This window comes from Centroberyx gerrardi, chromosome 22 (genome assembly GCF_048128805.1).
Source record: "Centroberyx gerrardi isolate f3 chromosome 22, fCenGer3.hap1.cur.20231027, whole genome shotgun sequence".
Classification (NCBI taxonomy): domain Eukaryota; kingdom Metazoa; phylum Chordata; class Actinopteri; order Beryciformes; family Berycidae; genus Centroberyx; species Centroberyx gerrardi.
This window is the reverse complement of record NC_136018.1, coordinates 10,169,941-10,197,784: the sequence shown is the minus strand read 5'-3', so window position 1 is coordinate 10,197,784 and position 27,844 is coordinate 10,169,941. Positions and strand designations below refer to the sequence as shown.

Here is a 27,844-nt window from a genome sequence, read left to right as displayed (position 1 = left end):
CAATACATTAGAGACCTGGAGAAACTAATCAGCTGTATGACTTTGCTTTGACCAACTGATTCTGAGCTATAACAGGCATGTAAGTAATAATCTCTCTCTCTCTCTCTCTCTCACACACACACACACACACACACACACACACACACACACACACACACACACACACACACGTTTTTTTATGTTGATTAGGGTGGTAGTTTTACAAGCCAAGGGACATGGAAAGATGCTTTGGAAAATGCAAAACATCAGCAGCTGCAGTGTGATTGACTGACAACGCCACTGTCCAATCAAAAGAGAGACGTTCCTTCTGCAACCAATCGAGTGGGATTGGGAGGAGCTGGAGTCTGAGAAGCTTGTGTAGCTAGCTAGCCTGGCTAGCTCCCGACCCTAGCAATGACATGCTTTGATATAGGAATGCTATTCCAACAGGGCACAGTGTATCATTAGCTAGGCCAGCTTCTTGAAGTTGTACAATTATTGGCGGCTTGCTAGGATTTGGTAATTTGTGTGTATCAATTTCAATTTGTGTAACGCTACATGGTAACTATTTCCAACACAAGATAAGAAAAGGTGGCCACCAACAAACAACAGCAACCAGGTAAGACACAGTAGGAGCAGGGTAGGGATCTCTGTGCTGCTACTAACGTTATTGCTATCAGACCCTAGCTCTCGCTAGCTTCAGGCTAGCTCCTGCTATACTCGCATTCACCGATAGCTAACGTCGGCTAACAGCTAACCTAGACAGCTAAACCAGTCTCTTGCCTTGCCAACATGGCCAACATTCTGTTACCCAGCTGGCTAGCTGGGTTAACCGTTACATACAATTCAGGCTGTGGGGGCCATGAATATTGCTTTGAAAGGGCTAAAAGCATAATTGGTATTTTTCTTACCCAACTTAACGTTAAGTTAGGTAACAAGACATGTTGTCAAGCCTAGGCTATATAATAAACGCTAAGGTAAAGCTATTGTACGACCCCAGATTTGTGGGGTACACTCGATTTTCTTGCAGTGCACCACGTTAACGTTACTTGATTTCTGAGATAGAAAATGAGGAGAACGCCTAAACTATTGTAGCTACAGTGAGCAATATATGGCGTGAATGAATCTTCTAGTTTATATTGCATTCTTAGATCTTAGCATTAGCTTATTGTGTTTTTTTTAATGTGGGAGTATTGTGCTTTTTGTGCCAAGTTAAACATTAAGTTATGGTGTTTTGTGCACTGATTGGACTCAGGCTTTTAGGATCCAGTCACACAGCCAGGGACTGTTCATGGTCACGATGGATGCATTCCCTACGTTATGGTGCTCTGCCATGAAAATGTATTCATCTTGTTTTAAACAGCTCACTGGCTGAGACTATTGATTGTAATCAAATGACGGGTTATTGTTGTCAGTCACCTGTTGTTTGCCTACTAATAGGCCTCCTAATAACCTTGTACCACTAGGAAATCGTATTGTTTGTAAACCTTCCTACCTAGTGAGGCCAATAGGGAATATACATTCTGTCTTATCACGTCACATTTTGCACATCTAGTGTAACTGACTCTTGTTTCAGTGGTTAGATTTCAGGTACATGCTCCTTCTGCTTATCTTGGTAGTGGTTCTACCTTACACAACCAAAGCCAGACTAAATGTCATGATTCAGTAGCACAATACGTGATAAGGTTGTATGGCTATTGGGAGGTACTTTGGGCTTATGTTTGTGAAGCCCATTACAAAAACAACCATGCTGCAACCATACTGTGAGATAATAAACAAATTTATATGGCCCGAGTAATTTATCTCACAATTGATTCATTTTCAGATGTGTGGTTGGGTTGTTGTTTGAATGTGTAAGATTGAGGGGGTAGGAGATGGCCTGTGTGCTTTTTCTAAATGCCTAGGAAGGGGGGGTGGGCTTTTGCAGCTGGTGAATACTATAGTTTCTGTAATTATTGTCACACTGACAGACCTCTTCACAGTCTCTCATTAAGGTTTAAGGGAGGGGAGAGGGGGAGAGAGACATTTGGTCTGCTGTAACTCTGCTGGGAGGGAGTCAGAGGGAGGAGGATAGCCATAGTTTGCAAGGAGAAAGAGGGTTGAGGCCCATTCAGAAGTACCATTTCCTTCAAGGCTAACATTAAATTTCCCCAGTCCATTGAGGCCAATTTACAAGACTTGCGAAAATGGCCATTAAGAGCTCTATGAAAAAGAGAATATTTGCCTCTTTATGGTCCTCTCCCATCATCTGCCAGGTCCTGAACTCGCTCTCAGATAAGTACAGAACTGCCATTCAGGACCGGGGCCTCCTGCTCCACTTTAGTCCTCACCATCCGGCTGGGTACATATGTTGACATTGCAGTGACGTGGCCTTATTTACTTCATCTGTCTCCTATTCATAAGCTCCTGTCGACTCAGATACCCTCCAAAAGCAACCAGCCTAGCCTTAGAATACTTGTTTGAATGTTATGGTAGTATAATCCTAGAGACATGGAGTGATATGCTTCAGGGCTAAATAAATGGGGTGAGCTCTTTTTGTAAAGGAACTTACCCTTGCCTCATTCTCGATGCCTGGCTGTGTTTTACCAGTGGCCTCCAGCAGCCAAATCTGGCCCCGCAGTCTAAGGGAAAATACCAACTGTGCAGTTTTCACGATAGCCAGAAAACTAATGTGGCTGAAAATCTCCCTGGTCAAATAACAAGCTCGGCAGTCTAGCCTATTAAATGGCTTTATGCTTATATTGAAGTTGAGAAATATGGGAAAATCTTTCTCCGCAATCATGTCTCTCTTCTCTCTTGTTGTCTCTCTAATCTCAGTTGTTGCATAAGCTCTCTTACATTTCCCCTTTTTCTTTCATAATTCTTTTTTTTTTCTACCTGAATTTTTTTTGTGTGATTGCCCATGCATGTAGGCATGTTTGAACAGTCAATGGCAAAGATACTTTCTAGACCCCAACCAAGGTCACCTGCCTCAGAAGGAACTTATGCCTTAGCCAAGGCACAAGGAGCAGGACAAACAAGCCCTTGGTTCTAACGTGGAAGAATGACATATACCTTTTTACTTGACCTTAATCAGAGGCCAGTACACTTGAAAACATTCATATGCCCTGTCATCATTGATGACTGATTTCTCCCCAGTCCTATAATTAGTAAGTCTTTTACACTCTAGGCTATGTGTGGGGAAGATATTTGGTAAGATTTCTCATTTCGAATAAGTGAACTAGCTTCGTCATTTTAGAGAAGTGGTCTGCAATAAAAATCAGGTGCTTTTCTTTATTAGTTCATCATGGTTTGTGGTTTTCTTGCCATGGTTTTGGCAGAGTAAAAATGAGGATGTATGTATTTGATGTTGTGACTTATCGTGAAGACGAATTGTTGTGTATCTGGCCTATTATCATGGAAAACATTATTATTGCCAAAATGTGTTCTCTAGAGATTGAAATTTCCTCACTGATGAATAGACTTTTTAAAAAACAACATATAGGCTATTTTCACTGTGTAGAGTGAAGCTTGGTCAAATCAGCCCACCTCTAGGTATCTTGTGTGAAGTTGTTGAATCAACACTACGTGTAGCCTACAGCCTCTAGTCTATTTGCTTCTACCACAAAGTTAGCCCCGGGCTCACTATGCGAAGACAGCAGGAAGATTTCTTTGTCATTGCCAAGCTAGCTGAAATGGTATCAAGGATCTTTGATGTGCAACTGGTGGGCTGTGGGCTGCGTCTGGCCCCCACACTGTTTAAATTTGCCTCCCTCCTCATGAATTTCTTGCTTGTAAGTGCAGTAATACAGTAGGTGTCACTGCCTAAAGTGAGGTTAATCTTAATTGGACCCCAGTGAGTATGCATGCATTTGGTATTGATGGAAATAAGCTTGTCTCATCACACTGGAGCACTTTTGAAGTGACCCTCCAGCCCCCTTCGCCACCCTCCGATGTCCTATTTTTTTTCACATGGGATTCTGCATGGAACCACTAGGTGCTAGGTTGTATACAACAATTACTCTTAGTAGTGAAGAACGATTTGATGGCTCAAGTGGTCCTTCAAGTAGAGGTGTTTTATAAAGCAATATTCTAATTCAAGCTTCTGAATAACCAGAATTGTATTTAGTTGGGTAGTTTTGAATTTGCATATTATAACAAAAATGCTAAATATAAAGTTTTCCACATGACCAACTAGGCTAATTTTCTGCTATGATCTTGAACAAAAACAAAACAAACATTCATGCATTTAAAAAAAAAAAAAAGAAAAGAAAGTAGCCTATATTACACTCTCTTATTAGGTGATCTTCTAAATGAACTTACAATTTGAAGCATAGTCAATCAAGCACAGTCTCCCCAGTGAGTGTTTAAAATGTGCGAGTGTGCACCTCAACCAGGACAGGTGCAGGTACTGTGTGAAATGTTTCCTTCCTGGTTTCTCTCCTATCAAACATCTCATTGATCTTATTTGCTCAGGCACCAGATTTTTGTGGCATCACCATGCAATCTGGAATGCCTCCTGCTCCCAAAACGCTCATACACAAGTTCCAACACGTGCCTCACCCAGAGTTTTGTCCCAAGTGGCTTGTTTAGTCCTATTGTGACAGCACCCTAGGGCTTATACCTGTCAGGATGCACGAAGACTAAGAGGAAGCCAATGTATCCATTTCAGCTCTCTCACACAAGCTGTCTGGGATTATTATCTCTTGTGGTTTACAAATGATCTGCTATTTTGACTGCAACAAAGGCTTTTTCTAGAAGAGTGCTATTGCGAAGAGGTATACAGCTACAGTACATTGCATGCACATGGTTTGATTGTTTTGTGTGGATCATATCTTCCACTGACTCCTGTGAATGCCACTAGTAGCCTGAAGTAGCCTGGCACCACACAAGCTGAAACCGCAAACAGGTTTATTGTACTGTAACACTTGATATCATGAATCCTTTTGCTTTGTAAACTTACATTAGTGATTGGGAAATCCCCTGTAGCATTCAGTGTCAGTGAGATTACATGGAGGTTTAATTTAATGTTGCCTTGATCCCAGATGGTTTGGATGTGGCCATTGTTGGACTTGAGAGTGATAGCAGTTAGGCCACCCAGACCAAGAACCGGCAACTGAGGCAAATAGCAGGGCGTGGATGCAGATGTGCAGGCTCCACTGATGCAGGTGGAGTCTGGGAAAATGGATTCCTTCATACATAGGTACTGGTGCATATCTCAGAGGAATAAGCCCAGGTATACTGCTAAGACCAGTTGTAGACTTTCAGTTAAAATACTGAAAGGAACTGGTTAGCAAACGTTTGGGTGTGCCTAAATTTCATGTCTTCAGATTAGAGTAAGGAATAGGCTGTGAGAATTACAAAATACCTGTACCGCTACAAGAATATAAGTATATTCTTATAAAATCCATATCCATATACATGGCTATTTGGATGTGATATGCCCAAAGATTCATAAATATTGCTCTTATCTCCTTCTAAAAGTTGTGTCTATACAGTAAGTGAGACTGTTTGGATATACCAAAGATTTTGCATGAGATTTTGCATTTTATGGCTTTGCAAGCTAGCTCCCAAATAGTTGGTACGAGACTTAAATTCAAATGCTGGCAGTTGGTGTCCAGTACACTTAGAGATTTGTTATGAGCATAAGATGAGCCTTTTGATGTGAAGTAAAAAAAACTTCACATCATTTTGCTGTGAGAGTAAATCTCTGGCTATTCTCAAAGGACATGAGCCATGGTCTATTTAAGGCCATTCCCAACTGCAGAGCGTGATCCCAAGGGGTGGATAACCAACTCAGCTCATAATACTAGAGGCCTCTCTGTCCTTAATCGAAATTTTAATGTGAAACATGTTGGATGATGGAACAATGCTGTTTTCAAATGCGGAAAGATCACATCTTCCTCCTGCAACACTGGTGTGGCATTTCCAAGTGTAAGTTTGCTCTGAACTTGATCTCTCTTATCTCATACATTGAGGCAAATACTGTGCATTACATGCATCAATGCAAAGCAAAGATGAGATATCTGAACTTGTCTGAACTCATAGGTCAAGCCTGCACTCTGTCAGATTGCATCACTTTCCCACCCTCCGTTCACTCCTGTGTCCCCACTTCCTGTCTCACAGCTGGCCTGTCAAGTCTCCCATGACCCTTTGCTGCTCTGCTGCAGTTTTGTTTTGAGAGGATTTAGGACAGCTGGGATGAGATGCAGTCTCCTGGGTTTTAGTTGCTGTGGTCCAATATGAATAGAGCGCAAGCATGTATTCATCGGTCCTATACCATCCTGCTCTGTCCATTCATGGAGCAGACTTTTCAGGCTGCTGACCTGCCCTGCGGCTAAAATGTAGGCTAAGTTTTGGTGTAAGTTAGAGGAAGTACAGCAGTGCCGGAGGGGCTGAGTGAGCAGTGAGCATACAGAGCACATTCCAGAAGGCACCAGAGCCCTGTGATTTTAGCAGGCTGTCACAGGGATTAGGTTACTCTGTCTGCCTCTGTGAGCTCATGCTGTTGCTGTCTCGGTGCCTCAACACTCCTGCTGAGTAGTGGTACAGTTTTGCCTATCAGCTCCCACAGTGAAAAAGAGAGACACTGATCCATAGATGTTCTCCCAGGCCACTTTAGCCCACACAATGTACTGTAATGTAGTCTCCACTTCTTGTGACTTCATTTTTACCTAGAACCTCTGATGTTAACCTTTGGTAAATAAAGGAGGTGCCATGCACTGAAATCCATGCTGAAGACTAATACACTTACAGTTCTTTGAAAAGGATACTTCTCTCTTTTCATTACACTCTTCAATATAAGCCTATCCCTCCTTTTGAAATGCATTGCCTCATAGGCCACTGGGTGTGCTCTTTGACTAGATCTCAACTTTTTTTTCCCTTTTTTTTCTGTGGAGACACAAGGTCTTGTGGCAGCAGCTGAAGACTTACAGGATGTGGTGAACTCATGTCACTCTATTGTCTCATAGTAACATACGATAACTCGCAAAGTTGCACACTGCATTTCTTTTACCACTGACGTGCAGTTGGTGCGGTTTAAGTTTGCAGTGCCATTTTTAACTTGAAGTTTTATTGTCTAGCAGAAAGGTAGGCTATTTTCAAAAAATCTAACTGGAAAAGCACTACCCTGTCCTTTTAATATTGCTAAGATAACAGTGCCAGAATTGGGTGACTGTTTTTGTGCTGAAGGGGCACTGTTGTGACCAGTGTTGGCACTCTTGAGAGCATGAGTGGATTACTGATAATGACACTGGATGACCTGTCATTGGCCCACAACCACTGCCTTGGCAGGAAATAAGATTGACCCGCTCTCTGTCAACTTGGAAATGAGTAAGTCTACCTTTGCCTGACATGAATAGACTTGCCATTCTTTCCAGCAGTATTATAAGCGCATAGATAATTTGGTGTTGTTGCCAATGAATTGAAAGCTTTTTAGCACAGGGCCACTTTGTAGATAAGATATCAAACATGTCCCTGTATTGTACAACCACTTGTCCAAGCCTAAAATGGCTGTGTGACCCCTGCTAAGACAAGAGGAGGGGGTTACACAAAAGTGGCTCAGACCTGTTTATTTGCAAGCTAGCTCCCCATTTGCAACATTGATGGGTAGAAATGACATCTTAGCCCCCTCCCTCCTTTCTTTCCAAGAAATTACAGTTGGGCTGTAACACTTACTGTGTTATCACAGTAGAGAAGAGAAGCCCATTTTATGGTTACTAATAAGAAAGAAAGTGAAGAAACTCAAACATAAACACAACAAATGTTTTGCCAGTTCATAGATGTTGCATGAAGCTGTTTCTATGCCAATGGCTGCTGAGATAAGAGAATACCATCCTTAGAAATGTGCCAGACTTGTCCAAGTATGCTCTCATTTAATGTGTGCTGTGAGGCTGGGGGTGGATTGGGGTACCTGTTAGTTCTGCCAGGCAGCAGGGTAAATAAAGATCTCTGGGATGAATGTGACACCATTTGAGCAGTTTGACCTGTCTGACCTGGTTTTTAGTGCATCTGAGTGGCCAGTGCCCTTGGCTCAGTCTGCAGCTGCACGATTAGCCGGGAGCATCTGTTGCCCAACTTTTTGATCCCCCTTCACATCTGCACCGTCTTAAGTCACTGTGGTGTTAATGTGCACTTAGTGTTCAGCCACTCTAGATGTGGGTGGGGGGTGGTGGCAGTTAAGGGTGGTGGGATTGGGATGCAATCTGCTGTCTTAAAATGGGCGTTATCTGGGAAAGGGATATCCCATTGATGATTCTGTGGTGCACTACTAAGAAGAATGGAAAGAGTGGAGATATTAAGGAACGAAATGGAAATGGAGGGATATTGTAAATGGAGAAGGAAGGAGCACACATACACACTCCTCAGCCTCTTTGGCAGACAGTTGTCCAGCCCAGCCCAGGGAGTGGAGAGATTGTTGCCTTTGTCTTGGCGAGAGAGACAGCACTCGAGGAGAGTAAATCAGCTCTTTGTTTTTGCATGCCGCTCCCTATGTTGCCTCCCAGTGTTCATTAATTTAATTAGAGATGGAATCGAGGCAGGCAATAACATGCCATGAGATAAAACCACAGTATACACCCTAATGTGCTTTTGCAAAACAAACCAACAAAGCCACACATGGATAAATACAGGCCAGACCCCAGGTGTACCCCTTTAAAACTTTAATGTGAGCTCAGTTATATGTAATAGAGGGCCAATTTGGGATCCTCAGCCTTGGACTCTACATTGACTGCTCATCGTCTTATCCACCCTCCCATAAAGTATTAGGTAAAGAGGAGGCTTAAATGAGATGTGGTACAATCATACCCACTGGCTTTTCCATGAGGATGCAACATCTCAATGTTGTGAATTTTTCTCCAGAAAAGCTTGACTAAGGATCTACTCAGCACTAGCCTGTCATGCTTATTTGGCCTGTATTCCTGTTGGCTAATCATGCTGAAACATAGCTCAGCTCCCTATGCTCCTTGTGTTTGCCTAAGATCAGGTTCTGGGCCTATCTCAACGCCAGCTGCAGCTGAAACCCAGACACTACTGCTTCAAATAAAAACCAAGAGCTCTCAATCTATGAGGTCAGTGTCTAGGTCCCCTATGTCAGTCAGAGGGAGAAAGGTGAAACTCCATCCACTGCCATGACATCAGAGTAGCTAAGCAGCCCCTTCTATAGTGCTTAACTCTTTCACCAATGTTGACCCATGTATCTGTTAACCTAAACATAGCTTAGTTGTGCTGATAGCTAGCTGGATCATAAGACCCAGTATGTGAATGTACTCATTGTTAAAGATGAAGAAGTTTTCAGAGCGGATCATATGTGATATAGGCCTACTCCCATATCATAATTTGAGAATGCCTGGGGCACCTCAAAGTGCGTGTGATTAATAGCACTGGAAACAATGAAGCTAAGCTTGTCATGTGGTCCACATATTCTCAGCGGTTGATTTGCATAGACTACACAGGACAGTTTGTTTTAGACCCATGCTGGATTTAAAACAATATCCTACTTCATTTGCCTTCAATGAGTACTTCCACTCACTGACATAACAGCACTGCTGACATAGAGTGCCTCTCTTCCTTACTTCCCTGTTACTGTAATCTGTCCCTTTGCCATCTTCCTGGCTCCTGGGTTCGTGTTTGATGCGTAACACAATAGACAATCGTTGGACGGCTCCAGAGAGGAAATCGTCCCCTCTGTAAATTTCTGAAGAATGTGGATACTGAAAGATTAACTGTAAACTTTCTGGCATTTGTCAGTGTTGAAGACTGAAAAGAATAGTCACTTTTATCTGTTATTTCAAGAATACAATTGATGGGGGGGAAAATTATGTCTGAAGAAACTAAACTATGGAAGTGGCAGTTGGCATGTCCTCAGGGTTCAGGTCAAGCTGTAGTGTAACTTGGATGACATGGGCTAGGCCTGATGGCGTAGGGTATACTTTCTTGATGTTTGTGGTGTTATGTTGGCAGTAGCTTGGTTGTGTTGAACAACCAAGATTCAGAAACAGGATCTACTTAGAATGACAACGAATCAGCAAATTTCTGGGGAAACAGTTCAGCTACTTTTTTGTAATGCTCATGCATATTTTTGTTCTTTTTCTAGGTCATCAGAGGAGTATCAGAGTCTTAAGTTCTCAGCTTTGATGCAGTACAGGTACAGTGATCATCTATTTTCAAACACAGTTTCAAAATGTATTTTTGGTGCGTCTCTTACCTTGCCATTTATTCTGTCTGGAGTAAATAACACAGTTGGAGAATGAAAATGTGTATGAAGGTTGGCAGACAGAGAGGAAGTCGATGCTACTGGTGCATAGTTAGTCCAGATATGTCAATCCAGAAGGCACTGATGGACAGACTGCACTGAGGGAGTCCTGATTTTTGTCTATATACCCCTTATTCCCTAGTTGTGTTCATGGAGATAAAGGCCTTATGACTCGTCTGCAATTGTAAAAGCAAAATTAAAAAAAAACTGTCATTGATCATCTATCCACATCGAAGTTGGTCAGCAGCATTTTACCTCAGATTTGTCTCTCCTGGACTACAAATCTAGAAACTCAGTAGAGAGTCTGAGTTTGTTTGAGGAGGAATGGTGTTAGAAGACATTAGTTCATCAGTAAGAGAACTTGTTACTGTTTGCCATCATAAATAGGCTACAAAATGATATGTTCATTGTAGCCTATACAGTATGTTGATGTGATAAGCTAACAAGCTACTGCCCAGAAATGGCCAACAAATTGTACTTTTCCATTTTGAAAGATTTAGCTTAATGATATGTAGGGCTGCAACAAACTATTAATTTCGTAAACAATTAATTGGATGATTATTACGATTATTAGTTCAGAAACTACATTTGAAAAATGTTTGTCTTGTTTTTGCTTTCTTCCCTTTTTTTTAAAAACAAATGCTTAAAAAAAAAATTCACCAATATAATGTTTGAGGGTTAAGTGAACTGATATTTCCACTTATTTTTCTCATTACAATTTTTTTCTTTGAAAGAAGCTACTATACACTATACTTTTACTACAGTACACTACACCACTACACACTACACTATTATGCTATTGTTTGACTACAGTACAGATTTAAATATTGCATGTCTTCTGAAATAATGAAAAAGAAATGCATCATGTCTAAATTAACTATACTCACTCCAGCCACACTAGCCTCTATATTTTGACAGGCAACAGTATTTGATATTGGAAAAAAAAACATAAACCTCCTTGACCATTGCTTCAACATACCCGGCCTTGCATACTAACACTAAAGTACTAAAGATGTGCATTCAGGCTCTTGATAGGTGATAGAAACTGAAACTAACTTTATTGCTACTACTACTGCACTGTAGCCAACATTAGCTGCAGATGGCACTGTACAACGGAAATATTATTCGGTCATCTATTATTGTTGAAATTGTTGATAATGTTGAATAATTGTTTCAGCCCTACTGATAGGTCAGCCAATATTCCTTGACATCTGTTCTACATCTTCTCCATCTCTCTCTCCCTCAGTGCAACTAGTGCAAGATGACGGAAGAGGTGATTGTCATCGCCAAGTTTGACTACATGGCCCAGCAGGACCAGGAGCTGGACATCAAGAAAAATGAGCGCCTCTGGCTCCTTGACGACTCCAAGTCCTGGTGGAGGGTTCGAAATGCCACCAACAAAACAGGCTTTGTGCCCTCCAACTACGTAGAGAGGAAAAACAGCGCCAGGAAAGCCTCTATTGTCAAGAACCTCAAAGACACACTTGGTAAAAATCAGCTACGGTTTCTTCATTTTACCAATCAGTGTTTAATTCAACATTTGATAGTTTAATAAGCAATGGGCAGAAATCATGTTTAAGTTTACACTCTCCAGCTCTTTGTTTATTTTTATTGTAGGAGCTTACAAGGTTCCAGTTAACCTGCGTAGATATCTGCACTGTAAACATTTATATTTCCTCAGTCACTCATAACATAACTGTAGGCCAACTTGCTTTGTATTTCAAACAGTTGGGTGATGACATTCAAGCTCAAGAGAGCAGTGTCAAAGGACTTCCTTTATCTAGGCCAGCTCATTGTGTTATGCCTGCTTTTGTTTTTGACCACAATATTGCTGTGAGATACACCACAGGAAGATGGCCCCCAGTCTTGTTATGTATCATTGGTTGAAGCCACTGAGCGAGATTTATTCTCACAGTGTCTTTACAGTAAAGCTTTAAAAGTGTCTGTTGTGCAGTATCTGGTGCAAGGGTTAGGCTGCTGTGTGCATTTTACCTTGAAACACTTGCTCAGGTAAGGCAGTCATATACTTTGTGATTTCAGATATCCATTTGAAGGTTAAGTACAAATATAAACAAAGTTTGAATTTGTGTTTGGCAAATGAGGCTGTGTGCAAAAAAGAAAAATAAGTGTTTAACTCAATTTATATTAAGTGTCAATGCACAGGAAGTGTGATGGCTGGCCAATACAAAGACGTTAACAAGACGTTAACTGTTTTGTGTTAACAAACAAAGATTTGTACTTTGTGTTTCTGCATTTTGCATGAAGGATCACAACTGAGGATTTCATCCAGTCCTTATACCAAGACCAGAATCGAAATGGCACAGGTGTTGTCTGCACTGTCAACACAACAGTAATATTTCTGGGCACTGTCGTTTGCCAAGGGGCCTGTACTGCTAGGAGCACTCCGAGCCAAATGTGGCTGTATATGTGAGCCCAGGTTACCATTTGTCTTAGCTTAATTCTTCTTGATGACAGACATTCATGATAATTTAGTTTGCACACACTGACCACTGGCATCCAGTCTAGAATCCAGCCAAATAGCCTGGCATCTTTTTGGCCTGTGATTTGACCTTTCTATTTCTCGTATGTGTTTTCATAAGATGTCTGTCAGTGTCGGTGTCTTTAGATTTTAATGCTTTTCATACTACAGTCTCCAAACTTTTCTGCTCTCCAGGGTATCACTGTCATCTAAGAGCATGATGGCATGGTCCTGTTTGTTGGTATACTTCTGCCATGTTTGTTTAGCCCAGATCCTATTAGATCAATAATGTTACAACGGAGTAAGGACAACAACATAAGCCACTGTATTAAAGGGAGCTTTAAGACACTGTAGAATAGGGCTGCATGATATTTACGATAATTAACGTTGACCAGTGATATATTTGCATATGTTGTGGTATTAATCCAATACAGTAATTCCCTTTTTAAGTTGTTAAAAAATGTTGAAAGAATTGTGTGTTGGGGACTTGTATGCTTGTCATTGTAATGCATAGGATTTGCTCATTTTGATTAAATTAAACATTTTCAGAGGTTTGATAAACTTCCTAAAACATCTTTGCCAAAGGAAATTAAGTATTGCAGCCTATTACAGTTTTCAAGTTATGATAGTCAATATTGCGATTTCAGTATTTTTTGTGAATTATTGTGATTTCCTCCTATAGAGCACAAGCCAGTGCTCGCTGTTTGTGGCCCCACTGAACATACAGTACCATACAACACTTGTCAGGCTGAGGAAGAGAGAGGTAGCCTTCTCTTCTCTGCTTGGCTTTGATGTGGGGATGACCTACTCTTGCATAGGGTGACCCGTAAGGGGGAAGCCCTGGGCCCCAAATTGAAGGGGGTTTGTTTCGGTGCTGCTAACCTGAAATGTGTCACAACTATATTACTGTATCACACACTGCGGTACTAACAGTATCTACTGGACACAATGAGTAGGGTCTTCCTGTTAGCTGCACAGTTTGTGTGTGTATGTGTGTTGTGGTGAGGGGTGACTGGTGGAGTAAGGGCAGGGCTTTGTGCTGAAATGCTCTGATGATTAAGAACACTATAACAACAGGAAGAGGTCTCTTGAGGCTGTACTGTGCACTGCAAACAAAGGTCCCTGGGAGTTTAAGTGTGGTGACTTGCAAATCATTCATCTCTAATTTGTTTTCTTGGATTTTTTGTCACATTTTTTCTCATTTGTCATTTCTTGGCCTAAGCACATGCATTGTTAAAGTTAAAACATAACTGCTGTGCACTTTCAGCCTATACAGTCTGTTGTGTCTGGTCTGTTGTGATGTGTGTAGGTTTGTCTGTCAGTCTATAATGTGTAATGTGTGTGTGTGTGTGTGTGTGTGTGGGTGTGGTGTCATGGACCACAGCTGTGAGGCTCCCACCACCTCTTCACCTGTCACTGTATCCATAGATCACATAACCTCAGGTGAGCAGCTGCCCAGATGACACACACACACACACACACACACACACACACACACACAGGCTAAGGGTTGTTGGAGAGCCAGCTACTCTGTTGGTCCCTAGTACCCACACACACCCAGTAAAGCATGGAGTAATGCAAAACATGAACTAACACAAAACTGAGCCCAATCAAATCCAGCTCTTAAAAAGTGCTAATAACATTGAACGCTTGTTAATAATTCACCTTTGTGTTTGTTTGATCATAGTTATTTTGGATAGATTTTAACTGGTAAATAGGGAAGGGGGGATTGTGTAAATGTTTGTGGAAGAACAATGAGAGAAGCAGCTTGATGACCACATGTTCATATTTTATGTGGGAGGAAGAAGCCTATTTTTTTTTTTAAAACATTGGCTTGGTTGCTGGGTGTGGAATAGTGTCATCATATAAAAGAATGTGTAAGGGTATGAGCTATCTGCAGATGGCTGTGTTTATGTGTGTGTGTGTGTGCGTGTGCGTTTTGAGGATTCATGTTTCCTGGGTTTGTTGTAAAGTTATGAGTGTGTCTCTACAAGCAACTGCAATCATGTGACACTGAATACTCCCTGACTCACCCATGTGCTGTACACACAGATTCCATAGAATGCATCTGTTTGGAAAAAGCCCCTTCTTTCACTTCTCAATCCGCTCTAAGTGGTGATGAAATGGCTCCTTCCTTTCCCCTTTCTGTTTCTCGCTCTCTTGTCTATTTCTCTGTTTCTCTCTCTCTCTCTCTCTCTCTCTCTCTCTCTCTCTCTCTCTCTCTCTCTCTCTCTCTCTGCCTGCCCCCCCCCCCCCCCCCCCCCCCCTTTCCTTCTCCATGAGGCCTCTGTACTCTGCCTTCCAGAGTTGGACTCGAGGCCTCTCTCTCCTGTTCTCCCATTGGTTAGGCCAGACCACATGGTCCTGGAGTGGGCTGCCCTGCTCCGCTATCCGCCCAGCTCTCTGGGTGTTCACATGGAATAACTCTACAGCTGCAGTGGGAAGAGAGCAGGGGCCGGGAAAGACAGAGAGAGAGGGAGAGAGAGCGAGCCCAAAATGGACATGGCTAACCTATTCAAACATTTCTTTCGTGAGTTTTCAACTTTCCTAGTCTTCTCTAGCTCTTCGTTTTGAAACTTTTTCTAACTTGGCTGTTGTAAAAATGGGTGTAGAGTTCTTTTGTTAAGTTTGTGCTGTTTTTCTTTTCTCTCCCTCTCGCTTTGAAGGACTGGTTGTCAGGTTTTTTTTCTCTTCCTTTTCTGATTTTTCACTTTGGTTGTGAGATGGTTTCTGCTTGAGGGTATGCAAATGAGTCATATTTAGTTTGTGTGAAAGCCAATTTTTGTGCTAACATGTTGTGTTGGCAGAGAGTGAGAGGGTGTCTTCACAGCTTTTGAGTATCTGTCTGTCTGAGCGGCTGCAAAGACTGGGTGGATATGCTTTTGAAAAGCCTTCTGCTGAGCCGAAGCCTGTAATTGCCTCAGCACTCATTCTCTCTCTCTGTCTCTTTCTTTTAAACACACATACACACACACACACACACACACATACGGTAATCCTACTCCATTTTTTTCTCCTTCTTAGTGAGTGGGCCGCAACTCACTGGATTACATTATCATGCTTGAAGAACCCCCCCTCTCCGCCCTGTTTAGGAATATCTCAAGACATAGCCAAAGCCTGTTTTCTTTTATGCTACCCTCAGGGCGGGCTAGCTAGTTCTGGGAGGGTCCCCCCCACTCCCAGTAATGAGCTACAGTGGAAGGGACGCGGGGTGCTCATGTAGAACACTGTAGTCATTGTGTTGAGAGGAGGAAGGGGTCTGTGCTGATTGATGGGGCGACTAGGCTCCCATCTCCTGCACCTCGCTCGGTTATCACAGGAATGTCATTACCCGGGCAGTTCCGCGGTCCGCGGATACTTTACAGCCACACTGACACACTTTTTCAAAGGGCCCCGGCGCACACCCATGCTGTAATCTCACCTTGTAACTGTTGAGTGGTGTCCTCTGCCTCTGTCGATCTCCCCTACCTGTGTGTGTGTGTGTGTGTGTGTGTTTGTGTGTGTGTCCGCTGACTGGCCTAAAGTCTGTATGTAGTCAAAGGATCTAGAGAGTGTTATAGGATGAGAAACTGGGCTCTTTAAGTAGTGATGAGCTAACAAACCTTTTGCTTGTGTAAACTTCAGAGCCGTTGGTCTCCCTTCTCTCTTTCTCTTTCTCTCTCTCTCTCTCTCTCTCGCTCTCTCTCCCCTCCCTCTGTTTTCCTGTCTCTTGGCCTCCCCAGTGAGCGGAAACTCTAATTTGAGCCACATTTCTCCCAGAGCTTTGGAGGAGTGTGGAGCAGAGAGGAAGTGAGAAGTTAGAAGGAAGTTGAATCATTGTTGAGCGTCTGTCTGTTGGTCTTTCTGGGAGTTTCTGTCATGCTCTCCCTCTTCTCAAACTTGTTCTCTTTCTCCAAACCTGTTCCCAGAGCAAATAAGCAAAATACTGTTGTAATTAGGAGACTGGTGGGAGAGTTCTCTCAACTTTAGTTTGTTTTGTTTTTCCCCCTCTAAAGCTATCCACCCGTCTTTGTTTTCCTGTGTCTTTTGCCATTAGGAATTGCATAAGAGGAAGTGAGCGATGGCTGGCCTCGTTGAAGAGTAGCCAGTGCCATAAACATGTTTGTAGAACAGAAGAGTGGAAACAGGACAGCTCCCTTTGTCTGTTGAACTTGGTCTGAGTTTCAGAATTAACGTTCTGGTTAGCTCTCTAAAAGTTAGCAATAGCTTACTGTTGAAGGCTCTGTTGAATTAGTTTGTGTTGGGTCTGTGAAGATGTAGCCTAAATAAAGGTAACAATCCTTTAATGTACTTGCCTATTTGCATCTGGTGTGCCAGTATCTTTCTGTATCATCTGAAATTTAAGTTCATATTGGGCAGCTGATGTGTGACAGTAGAAATATCTTTCCAGCGTGGCTGCAACTGTGTAACTGTGATCATGTGCTCAAAATGTCAGACTCACAATTCACTGTGATTTTTCTACTTGTCTTGTGAGTGTTGGTCCAGCTCATTGTAAAAGACTTTCCCTTAGAAACTATTAATAGCCTTGCTTGATTCAAAAGCAGTAAGATTTCAGAGCTGAAGTTAATATTGGCTGGAATTAATGAGACCACGTGTTTGTTTTGCTCTCAGGAAGGGTTGTACTTGGCGTAGTCTCTGAGGGTAATGGTGCACCGTCCAGGGCAGTAAAAACCAAATGGAGAGCTCTGCTTCTTGCTCCCCGCTCCTCTCCCCCTGCCTCTCGTCTCCATCGTAGAGACTGATAGCTGCGCAGGAAACGCACGGCGCTCTTTCAACTTCAGCCGTCTGAGACATCAAAAGCACTCAACCATCAGTCAGCCATGTTAGCAGCACTGCCTTGATTGAAGCTGCAGTCTTTAAAAGGCAGCCTCCACCAACCCAACTATAGAATGCGCCAACTCACTCTTGTGTTCATGATTCCTTTCTCTTTTCTCCACTCTCTCTTTCCCACAGCATAGGCTGTTGGTAGCGTTCAGTGTGTAAGTCACATTCTAAACCATATGGCTGAGGGTTGCCATGTTGGCTCCCAACTGGATATAGTCCATGTGTGTGACACATGGCTGTCAGAGTTCAGATTTCCATTGACGTATTAGAACTTTTTGAGACTCCAGCAGGTATACTTACTGTCTCCCCAGTGATTGCATGACTGTTGCTGCATAATAATTAAGGCAACTCCGCTAAAATTGCAATTAGGTTATGACAAAGTGACTAGCGCAGGACATTGTTCGGGCCAAGCGTTGATTAGGCAAGCTACACTTGTACTTTGGCCTCAAGCTGACTACCACCAGCAGATTTATGACACACATTTGGACTCTAAAATATTGAGTGTTTCTTTTTGTCAACAAGCCATTTCTCTGCTGCTGAACTTGGTTAAATGATCATGTTCTGTTGAAGCAGGGGATGTTCAGGCACTGTCAGACAGCCTGACGCGGGGTGTTGTCGTCCGCAGAGGAAGAGCCCTGGAATGGAGGGAAGCGACGGGGTCAAGAGGGCCGTGGCAGACAATGGACAGCCAGCCAGCGTAGGGAGGCCAGTGTTAAAAACAAAACTAGTTCCTGTCTGTCACTGCTGGCTGAATAAACTGCCCAGCACTTTCTTCACCTCCTGCTGCTTCACCTCATCTGTAACAAAAAAGTGAAGTTTTTGGAGGGGTAAATATATATAAGTGTTAGGCCATTGTCGGTGTTTTCACTGATTTACCGCCATTTGACGCAACATGGTTTCCTTCCTCAGCATCTTCCTCTCAGGAAACGCACAGGAAACAGCGTCTGACGTAGAAAGAATTTCCAGCACACAATGCTTTTCTCCTCCATTTTGAATGGCTTTCCCAAGTAGCAGCATAGTAGGAGGATGGTTTGTGGATTTTGGTGGAAGCACTGGGCTACCGTGTGTGTGTGTGTGTGTGTGTGTGTGTATACACGCACAATAGATACAGTAGGTAGTATTTAGGCCTAACTTCAGGTGGAGGGATCAAGTATGGGCAATGAGAGACAGGATTGTGCTTAGGTGAGCCAGATGGCTGACTTGTCTCTCATGCAGTAGGAGGACTTTGCAGGAGTAGGACCAAAGGTGTTCCTCCTGTCTACATAATAACATTATGCACAATGTTAACATCTTTGTATTGGCCAGCCATTACACTTCCTGTGCATTGACACTTAATATAAATTGAGTTGAAAACTTTTGAATGTTTTGATTGATGGTTTAAATCTACACTATCAGGCAATACCTACACTATTTTAATTTTGTGGTAGTGGACATAGTGGTAAGCCACAGGAAATGTAGCACCTTCAGTGGGGTTTCAAGCAAAATGGTGTGTATTTTTAGTTTGTCATTTTTAACCTACTACTCTCATGAGTATCTAAACCCAGGAATATTCATCTGTTGTCTGTCACATGGTTATGCCAGTCTTAATGGAATTTGTTATTTTACTTTTTTATTTTTTTTTTTGTTAATTTCAATATATATATTATTTGTTTACACATTGTGGTCTATTGTGAGCATGACTATGAGTTGCTGAAATATAGCTTGTCAGATATGTTACATTGTAGTTTCTGTGAATCCACTGTAGTTGGGACCTCTATCAACAAAATACTGCATCAGAACTGTGGTCTGTAGAGTTGCTGGAGTGCGTTCCTCAGTTCACTGGTGATTTGGCTTCTTGCTGCAATGACTTTTGTGCAATTCATCAAATTAGAGCAATTTGAACTTTTTATTTTTTTATTTTTTTAGATGTGCTGTCTCAGACTGCCAGGCCAGGACTAAAATGCCACTGCCCTCGCAAACACAAAAGCATTCCATATTTAAACGCACAAGCACACACACATTGTGGCTGGACAGATGATCACAGCACCAATACCAGTATTTCCTGTAATATATTTTTTTTCTGTAGTATGGATGTTGGGGTAATTTTGGTTCTGAGACCCAGGTTCACTCCTGGGCCCATGCCAGGATCAGATCCCATGGGTAATGCAGTTTAAGAATGTAACGGAAGCTAATAGTCTATCATTGACTAATACTATCAATATTATTAATAGTAATATAGTACTAGAATATACCCCACTAATTAACACCATGGAATTGTGATCTCTGCAAATTTGAGGACAATTTTCAAGATATTTGAATTTGCTTTATAGTTTTAAAAAATGTGATAAAGCCCAGGACATATTGGGGTGTTATCAAATTATTTGTGGCTCTAGAGATTTCAGTCACAACTTAAGCAACAAATCTGTGTTGAAATGACCTTCCAGGAGGGCTTTATCAAGGTTTGGGTGTATTCTTTTGAGGCCCAAATATCAGGATTACTTCATTACGATGTGTCTTTCATTACAAAATGCACTAAAAATGAATGGGAGGTGATCCATGCTCAAAAAAAGAGATATGGCTTTTCTTTTTTATTTGTCTTCACTTGTTTTTTGTGCAATGTGAAAAGGCTAAGTCTTTTCTGAAGCTTGATGCCCTGACTGGCTGGTGTGCAGGCTCCTTTCACTTTTGATGACGTGTTTGGACACAATTGGCACATTGTATCAGTCATTGACTACAGTTCTTCCCCCCCTCAAGTGGTCTTGCTGTGGTGTAGGTGCCAGTCCTGGGCGGCAGGGTGGCCTACTGGTAAGAGAGATTGTCGCATAACTAAAGGTTCCCAGCTTCAATCTCCATAACAACCAATGATGTGTCCATCACAGCAGCTATGTGTCCTGTCTAAGTGTCCTTGAGCAAGGCACTGAACCCCTACTTGTTATTTGAAGTTATTTGAATAAGAGCCTCAGCTAAATGCCATAATTGTAAAGGAAAGTACAGATATTTTACACAGATATTTTATACTACCACAGAAATACATTTTCATTGTTGAACCTATACAAATAAGTCAGTTGGGCCCTTGGATAAGCAGATGCCCTCAATAACAACTCCTTATCTTCTCCCAGTATCATCTACCTATCTCTGTATAGGCAAATCCCAGTTCCCTTTAATCACTTTGGTTTAGATTGAGCAGCCAGCCAAATGCTACGGTTTTGGGTTCCTTGCTTATTTAATGCAAAGCATTCGTGTGACTTCAGCAGGAAGCATAAAATAAATTCCTCTGATAGTGTGTGTGATAAGGCCACCCTCTGTTACCTGGCCAGGAAGCCAAAAATACAGGCTCTCAGCTGGAGCTTAAAGGTATTGTATTTATGCAGAGTTGACCTCCAACCTTTCAGCTAACTAGGTCATTTCCAACTGTGCACAAGGCACATATCCTGGGGCTTGCACCTGCACCATCTTGGCTTGTTGTTTTTTGTTTTTTTCCCCCCCAACATGTGATAGTTTAGCTCTTGGTTGTCTATATTCTCAAATCTTTGTATTATTTCGAAGTTTTGTCCTCATTTCAGGTTGGAGTTGGAGAGAAATAAGCTGTTTGTGTTGTTACACGTGTGTATTTATGAGAGAGAAGGAAGATTCAGTTACCAAAGCGTACTTTAACCAGGCTGTTTCATGTGGAACTGATTTTATATTACTATTTTTTTTTGCTGTTTCAGCTGTTCTTTGTTCTTCTTTTTGTGTATTAGAGTTGGTAAGGTGGCACAACCAGACCTAACCAATAGACATCAGCTCTAACACCCTGTCTGGAGTCTGGAGTCTGTAGTTATGTACAGTTGTGTGACTAATGATAGGGTCTACCTGGAAGCAATTTGACTCTGGACTCACAACGCTACCATGAAATTTGTCTGCACTCTCGTTGAGTCACGGACACCTTTCGGCGACAATTTATCTGTGGTAAAACAGATTTACTGTGGCGTCGTGACACATTAGTCATGTTCTCTCTGTTCAGACAACCAACACACACACACACACACACACACACACACACACACACACCATCCTCCCAGCACTGTCCCGGGACTACACCCTGCCTCCCTGTATAATTTCACCCAGCTGACTTTTGATTATGCAAGCAACAGCCTTGCGAACGTAATCAAAAATAGAGTCACTGCCTTAGTCTGCTCACTGTGTCTGCTATCAGAGTCTGCTTAGTCTTGCCTCTCGTCTAGTCTGCCTACATCATCAGATAGATCTTTGATGATAGCCATAAGCCTATAATGATAACAATGCACTAATGGCGTATTAGCATTGCAATGACAAGCAAAATGGTGGCATGTTGCTGTCCCTGTTTTTACAGGAGAAAGTGTCCCGTCTAACGTATGGATAGGCTGTGGCTGTGAATATTTGAGCCGTCCGCTGGTCTGTTGGAAAGTGGGCAGCAGGGGTGTTCTCACCATTATGCGTCCTGCGAGCTACGTATGTGTTTCATACAACTGTTAACGTGCCGGGCTGCCAAGTGGAAATTCCTGTCCAGTAAGACGATGACCACAGGCCTGCCAAAGCTCGGCTCCAGGGCTCCATAACGCAGGGAAAGGCCAAAGGGCTTGGTAATCCCCCTCCTGTTCCCCTGTGGGCTGCTCAGAGATGGTGTAACTGAGTGCAGTCCTACAGTATGCCAAGAGGGTGACAGGACACATGCTAAACCACACCCCCTTCCCCACTGTCACTGTTGTGTGCGTGTGTGTGTGTGTGTAAGTGTTGGCCAATGTGTGTGTTAGTCAGTGTGGGTTGGTGGGTGGACTTGGGGTTGTAGCCCATATCCATGATCCTCTCTGTGATGATTGTATGGTGCCAAATGAACATATGGCTCGTTGTAAGCCAAGTAGGCCGACAGAAGATGAAGTATCATACACTTTGCCCTGCTCAAGACAAGAGAACCAGCCAATTTATTCGTTTATTTATTCCTCTCTTTCCCTGGCTGACATTAAGCCTGCAAACAGAAAGGAAAACTAGTTCTCTGCTAAACCACTGTTGACGGAAGTGTTGATAAATATGCTCTTAACCGTCCCTGCACTACACTTAAGTCAACTAATCAGCTCAGTGCGGTGCCTGTAGGACAGAGTACAGAGTGACTGGCGCAGGGAGAGATGGAGGAGTGGAGAATGTGTGAGGGATGAGGGACAGAGGGAAGGAAGCGGCGAGGCAGAGTGTTGGCAGAAAGGGGGATAGAGTTTGGTATCCAGCTGCAGTGCGAGCCAGGCTCGGTCAGGCCACAGATGTCAGGGCGGCCGAGGTGATTAGCGCAATGCGATTAGCAGCAATGAAATGTGACTGAGCCTTTTTGCCTGCAGTCAGAGTCAGAGATGAGCAGCTAGCATAGTCACCGCCAACAGTGAGTGCAGAGGAGCTGAGAGGGCACAGTTGATTACATGCGCTCGCTGTGTAGGGTGGAGAATGTGGTAAGATATTAGTCCATGCTTTGCAGTAGTCCTATTGAATCAAATTGGTAGAAGTAGACCTAATCATCCTTATTTTGCTTCAGTCATCTTTCTTCTCAACTCCTGTTGTTTCTCCATTCTTTTTCAAACCTTTGTCTATCTGTCAGCATTTGTTAAGCATGCTGCGATGTAGTGTAGATAATTATATTCCTCAGATATTCCTCAGATTTTTGACAAACTGAATTTGTTTTTGAAGGCGGGTAAGCTAGTAATTTATTTCAGTGTGAGATAGTTAGTACTTTGATAAACTGCTGTAATTGCTTATAGGCCCATGCCAAGAAAAGTTTGCAGCTCATTCAGACATTTTTTCAGACTGCGTCAGACCTGCATTGCCTTTTTGTTTTTTCAGATCCTAGGCCTAATCTGTAAGAATGCATTTGGATTTGAAGGGGTGGGGGTTAAGGCCTAGGTACTGTAATATGGAAAAGGAATGATACTTAGGCCTACTCACCCACCCTCCCTGTATTTCAACACAACCACTAATGCTTATTATCGCTGCCTGGTATTTGTCTGGGATTTTTTTTCTCCCTTAACTTTTCAAAGGTGTTTTTTTTTTTTTGTTATATTGTGTGGTGTTTGTTTTTCTGTGGAGACTTGTTTCACGTCAGTGGAGTGGTTGGAGAACTAGGATGCTGGGACTTGTGCTTTACGAACAGGCTGACTAAGTTTTAGTGTAAACAAAAAAGTATGTAATGTAAAGGCCTAAAGGACTACAATGTTAGTTAGCTATTTAGAAGGACACCCATTAGATTGTTGTAGATAGACCTAGTAGTGGATACTTTACATCAAATAGTCTATATACATTGGATTTGTTTGGGTTTTTTTCAGTTGGCCAGATGTCTCATACTAAAGCTCCTGACCTAATTCACTGGACTTTATTTCAGTGTAGATGGTGATATTCTCTCTGTAAACCCTTACACTTTGCCCTGATTGTTCTGTCCAGGAATTGGAAAGGTGAAGAGCAGAAAGGCAGGGATGAGAGACACAGCCTCCAACGCCGACACAGACATGTATGCAGATAATGGCGAGCGGCTGTACGACCTCAACCTGCCCGCCCTGGTCAAGTTCAGCTACACAGCAGAGCGTGAGGACGAGCTGTCGCTGGTGAAGGGCACGCGTGTCGTTGTGATGGAGAAGTGCAGTGACGGCTGGTGGCGTGGGAGCTACAACGGACGGTCTGGCTGGTTCCCGTCCAACTACGTGACGGAGGACGTGGATGGGACGGCGGGGGGAGGGGGTATGGGTGGGCTCGGCGACCCGGCCGGATCTCTAACAGAAAAGCTGGCGGCCGTGGTGAGCAGCGCCACAAATGGAAACCGGGTGCTGCACACAGTGCAGGCGCTCTATCCTTTCAGCTCGGGCAACGACGAGGAGCTGAACTTTGAGAAGGGCGAGGTGATGGAGGTGGTGGAGAAGCCCGAGAACGACCCCGAATGGTGGAAGTGCCGCAAAGCGGACGGACAGCTGGGCTTGGTGCCTAAGAACTACGTCACTGTGCTGGACTCCACCTCCCATAATCCCTCGGCGGGGCCCGCCGGGCCACCCACACCTGACTGTGACTACATCTCGCCTTCAGGCAGCGGGCGTTTCGCAGGGAAGGAGTGGTACTATGGGAAGGTGACGCGCCACCAGGCAGAGGTGGCCCTTAACCAGAGAGGCGCAGAGGGAGACTTCCTCATCCGAGACAGCGAGTCATCGGTCAGTAGCCAACACCTGATCAATATATCTGCCACCTGGTTATTGATTTGATATGCTGTCTATTTCATACGGTCGCTCTAAAGATTACTCAGCAGACATAACACTTTGAAGCTCTATTTGAACACTAATGGTAACCCTGTCTCTCCCTTTCTTTTCATAGCCAAACGACTTCTCCATCTCCCTGAAAGCGCAGAGCAAGAACAAGCATTTCAAAGTGCAGCTGAAGGAAACCCTTTACTGCATTGGACAGCGCAAGTTCAACTCTATGGAGGAGCTTGTTGAACACTACAAAAAGGCCCCCATCTTCACCAGTGAGCAGGGAGACAAACTGTACCTGATCAAGGCCCTGGCCGCCTCCTGATCTCTCTCACTCACACACACAGACAACACACACACATATATACACGTACATACATGCAGACATACACACATTCTTAACTGCATCCATACAAACATTCACTGATGATGCTACGCCAGAACACACACTAACATTCAAACTCAAAGCCTGAAGACTTAACACATCATCAGGACTTAAATGCCCAATTTGTGAGCATTCCAAGAGGAGAGAGGGGAAACGTATGGGAGAGACACAGAGGAATGGAGGGGGGAGATAAAAAGACTTTGGACCCCTGAGAGTAGACTGTAGACCTCTTGGTCGACTATTCTAAAATATCCAGATGTGTTTAGGTCATAGGCAATGCCATGTATTTCCACCTTGACATCTATTAGATCTACATTTAGTTTTCTTTTTTTTTGTTGTTGATAATATATAATCTTTTTAACAGTTTCTTTTTAAAATGTGATTTTTAACTCTATCCAGTACACAACAGCCACCAATATGAGGCATTTTCGGATGATGGTTTGCAAATCCAGAATCTAGCCTAGAGTTCTACATTTCAACTCATTTTTGTGTTGTCTGTCTTAACTCGTTCTTCATGGAATGCTACGTTGTGGACACACTAATCCACAGCTTTTGCTAACTGCTAATCATGAATAAAAATAATTAAGTGACCAAAGTATATTTATTGATACAATTCTGTTAGGCTTCTATCACGGTTATGGAGATTGGAATATCACACTGTGTGTCTGCTTTTCGAAGATTCAGTGACTGCAGGAGAGATTTGGAGGATTCCTCTGCCTGTGCATGGTTAAAACCAGACATTTAACTATTTCTCCTTTTTGTACAACACATCTGCTCGTCTCGCACATCGCTGTGTCCATATCATTTGAATGTTACAAAGCTGAGGCAGCACAGAATGCGGTGCTCACCCCCTCTCATAAAAATCCCATGACTGTGCGTGTGTATGTGTGTGTGTGTGTGTGTGTGTGTGTGTGTGTGTGTGTGTTTACGATAACAGAACAGAGAGCTCAATATCATCACACTCTCACTGTATCTCCCAAGAAACGGCAGAGCGAGAGATTGGCAGTCCAAATGGTGGATGGGAATTTACCCAGGTCTCTGGAGGTTATGCGAAGAGAGCTGAACCGTTTTTTTTTTTTTTTTTTTTTTTGTTCTCCGAGTCTGGAGACTTTCTCAGAGCAGACCCCCCCTCCCCCTCCCCCTCCTCCTCCTCCTCCTCTTCCCTTCCTCGGTCTCCTGCTGGAGTGTGACTGACAGCTGATGCATCCTCCCCAGTGTTGCCTGAGGGGACGTCTCTCTGGAGATAAGGAAGGGGGGGGGGGGGGCTGAGAGCGGCGCAGCTCCACGACACCCGAGTGTCAGGAGCGGGGAGGGAGACGGAGGGGCCTGTCCAGACACTCCAGAGATGAAGTCACTGCTGCTGAATTAGTGATCATGGGAGGGAATGGAGGAGGAAGGGGTCACCCCGGGGTCGTGTTTGTCCGATTGCATACATCAAGCTAGGAAACGCCCTCTTCCTCCCGCAGGCACAAAGGATTTTCAGAAAACAATTCCTTGTGTGCTTTTTGGGCATACAACTAAGTGTGTTTTTGATCAGTGCCGGTGAAAGAAAGGCAACTTGGTGGAATGCCTCTCATGGTTTGGTATTTGCCTTTCTTTCTTGCCCATCATGTGTCAAGTTTATGGTATTTGTGCCTCATGTGGTATTACTAATACTGTAACATCTCCATGTGCAAGCTTTTGATTTTTAGTGCAGAAAGTGTTCCAGTTAGTTTGTCAAGAGGTAGGTAAAGGTTTAATTTATGGTCAACGTCCGGTTAGAATATCATATCGTTAAAATATTTTCAATAGAAAGCAGTTGCTATTTTCAGTTATGGAAAATGTGTCTAAAGGAAGGTCATTTGTTGAGTGAAAATGGACCAAGTAGTGTTTGAACTAGTCTGAATGTTAGGGGCAGCTAGCATCCAGCACCTACAGTCAAGCTGCTGCAGCAGCAGTGGCAGAGAGCTGCTCCAGTGGGCTCAGGGGGACGATCATGACGCCGCGATGATGAGTTCTCCAGCTGTGGCGAGTTGGACCCGAGCACAGAGTGAGGAAGAGGGATTGCAGAGAGGAGGAATGGAAAAATGACCCTAAAAAACAAAAGCAGCGAGTTGAGATCCAGGGAGGAGACTTGGAGAATCTGTTCCACTGGCTACAGTATCTGGAATACCAATCCCAATCATACGGGTGGGGAAAGGAACGGAGGCCAATGCTGATACATCATGGTGGAAGAAAATAATAGTTTGTAAATGGAGTATTTTGGGAGGGACTTTGAGGTCCGGTTTGTAATCCAAGCATAAACAAAGTTAGACCTGCCACAAAGAACACAAAACATGGGTGTGAACCTTTTTTTTTTTCTCCATTCCCCAACTGATTGACAGAGATGAAAGGACTATGTGACAACTGTTTTTGTGTTTTGGAGTATTTCTGGAGAAGAACGACCTGTATTTGATTTATGATGGATTAAAAACTGCAAACTCCTAACTTTATATCTATAAATCAAACTCATAAATTATGTGATACCTAATAGTTGATGAAAAACAACATTCCAAGTTGAGGACTTTTAGTCGGAGCCACCAGTAAGAGATTTTCGTCAGGGTGCAACCAGGATTGGGAATGCTGACCTTAAAAATGTAATATGTAACAGATTTCTGATTACCTGCATAAAAGTGATCAAATATAATTCAGTGGATTACTCATTATCATGGTTTGAATTATTTCAGTTAATTAAGAGAAGAGGAAGTTTAAGACGCTTTATT

At 43.0% G+C, this 27,844-nt stretch overlaps 1 protein-coding gene across 3 annotated transcripts; it reads left to right on the top strand.

The window, feature by feature from the left end:
* Nucleotides 1-406: 406 nt before the first annotated feature.
* nck1b (NCK adaptor protein 1b) lies at nucleotides 407-27,415 on the top strand. Of its 3 annotated transcripts, none has more exons than XM_071922413.2 (5): nucleotides 407-598; nucleotides 10,052-10,102; nucleotides 11,457-11,697; nucleotides 23,928-24,682; nucleotides 24,843-27,415. In XM_071922413.2, exons 3-5 carry the CDS (start codon nucleotides 11,472-11,474, stop codon nucleotides 25,041-25,043), a joined length of 1,182 nt encoding a protein of 393 aa, XP_071778514.1. In that variant the 5' UTR covers nucleotides 407-598; nucleotides 10,052-10,102; nucleotides 11,457-11,471; the 3' UTR covers nucleotides 25,044-27,415. The 3 variants fall into 3 exon arrangements, with proteins under 3 accessions (XP_071778514.1, XP_071778515.1, XP_071778517.1); XM_071922414.2 differs by lacking the exon at nucleotides 407-598 and adding an exon at nucleotides 7,274-7,290; XM_071922416.2 differs by lacking the exons at nucleotides 407-598; nucleotides 10,052-10,102; nucleotides 11,457-11,697 and adding an exon at nucleotides 15,064-15,219.
* Nucleotides 27,416-27,844: the final 429 nt, after the last annotated feature.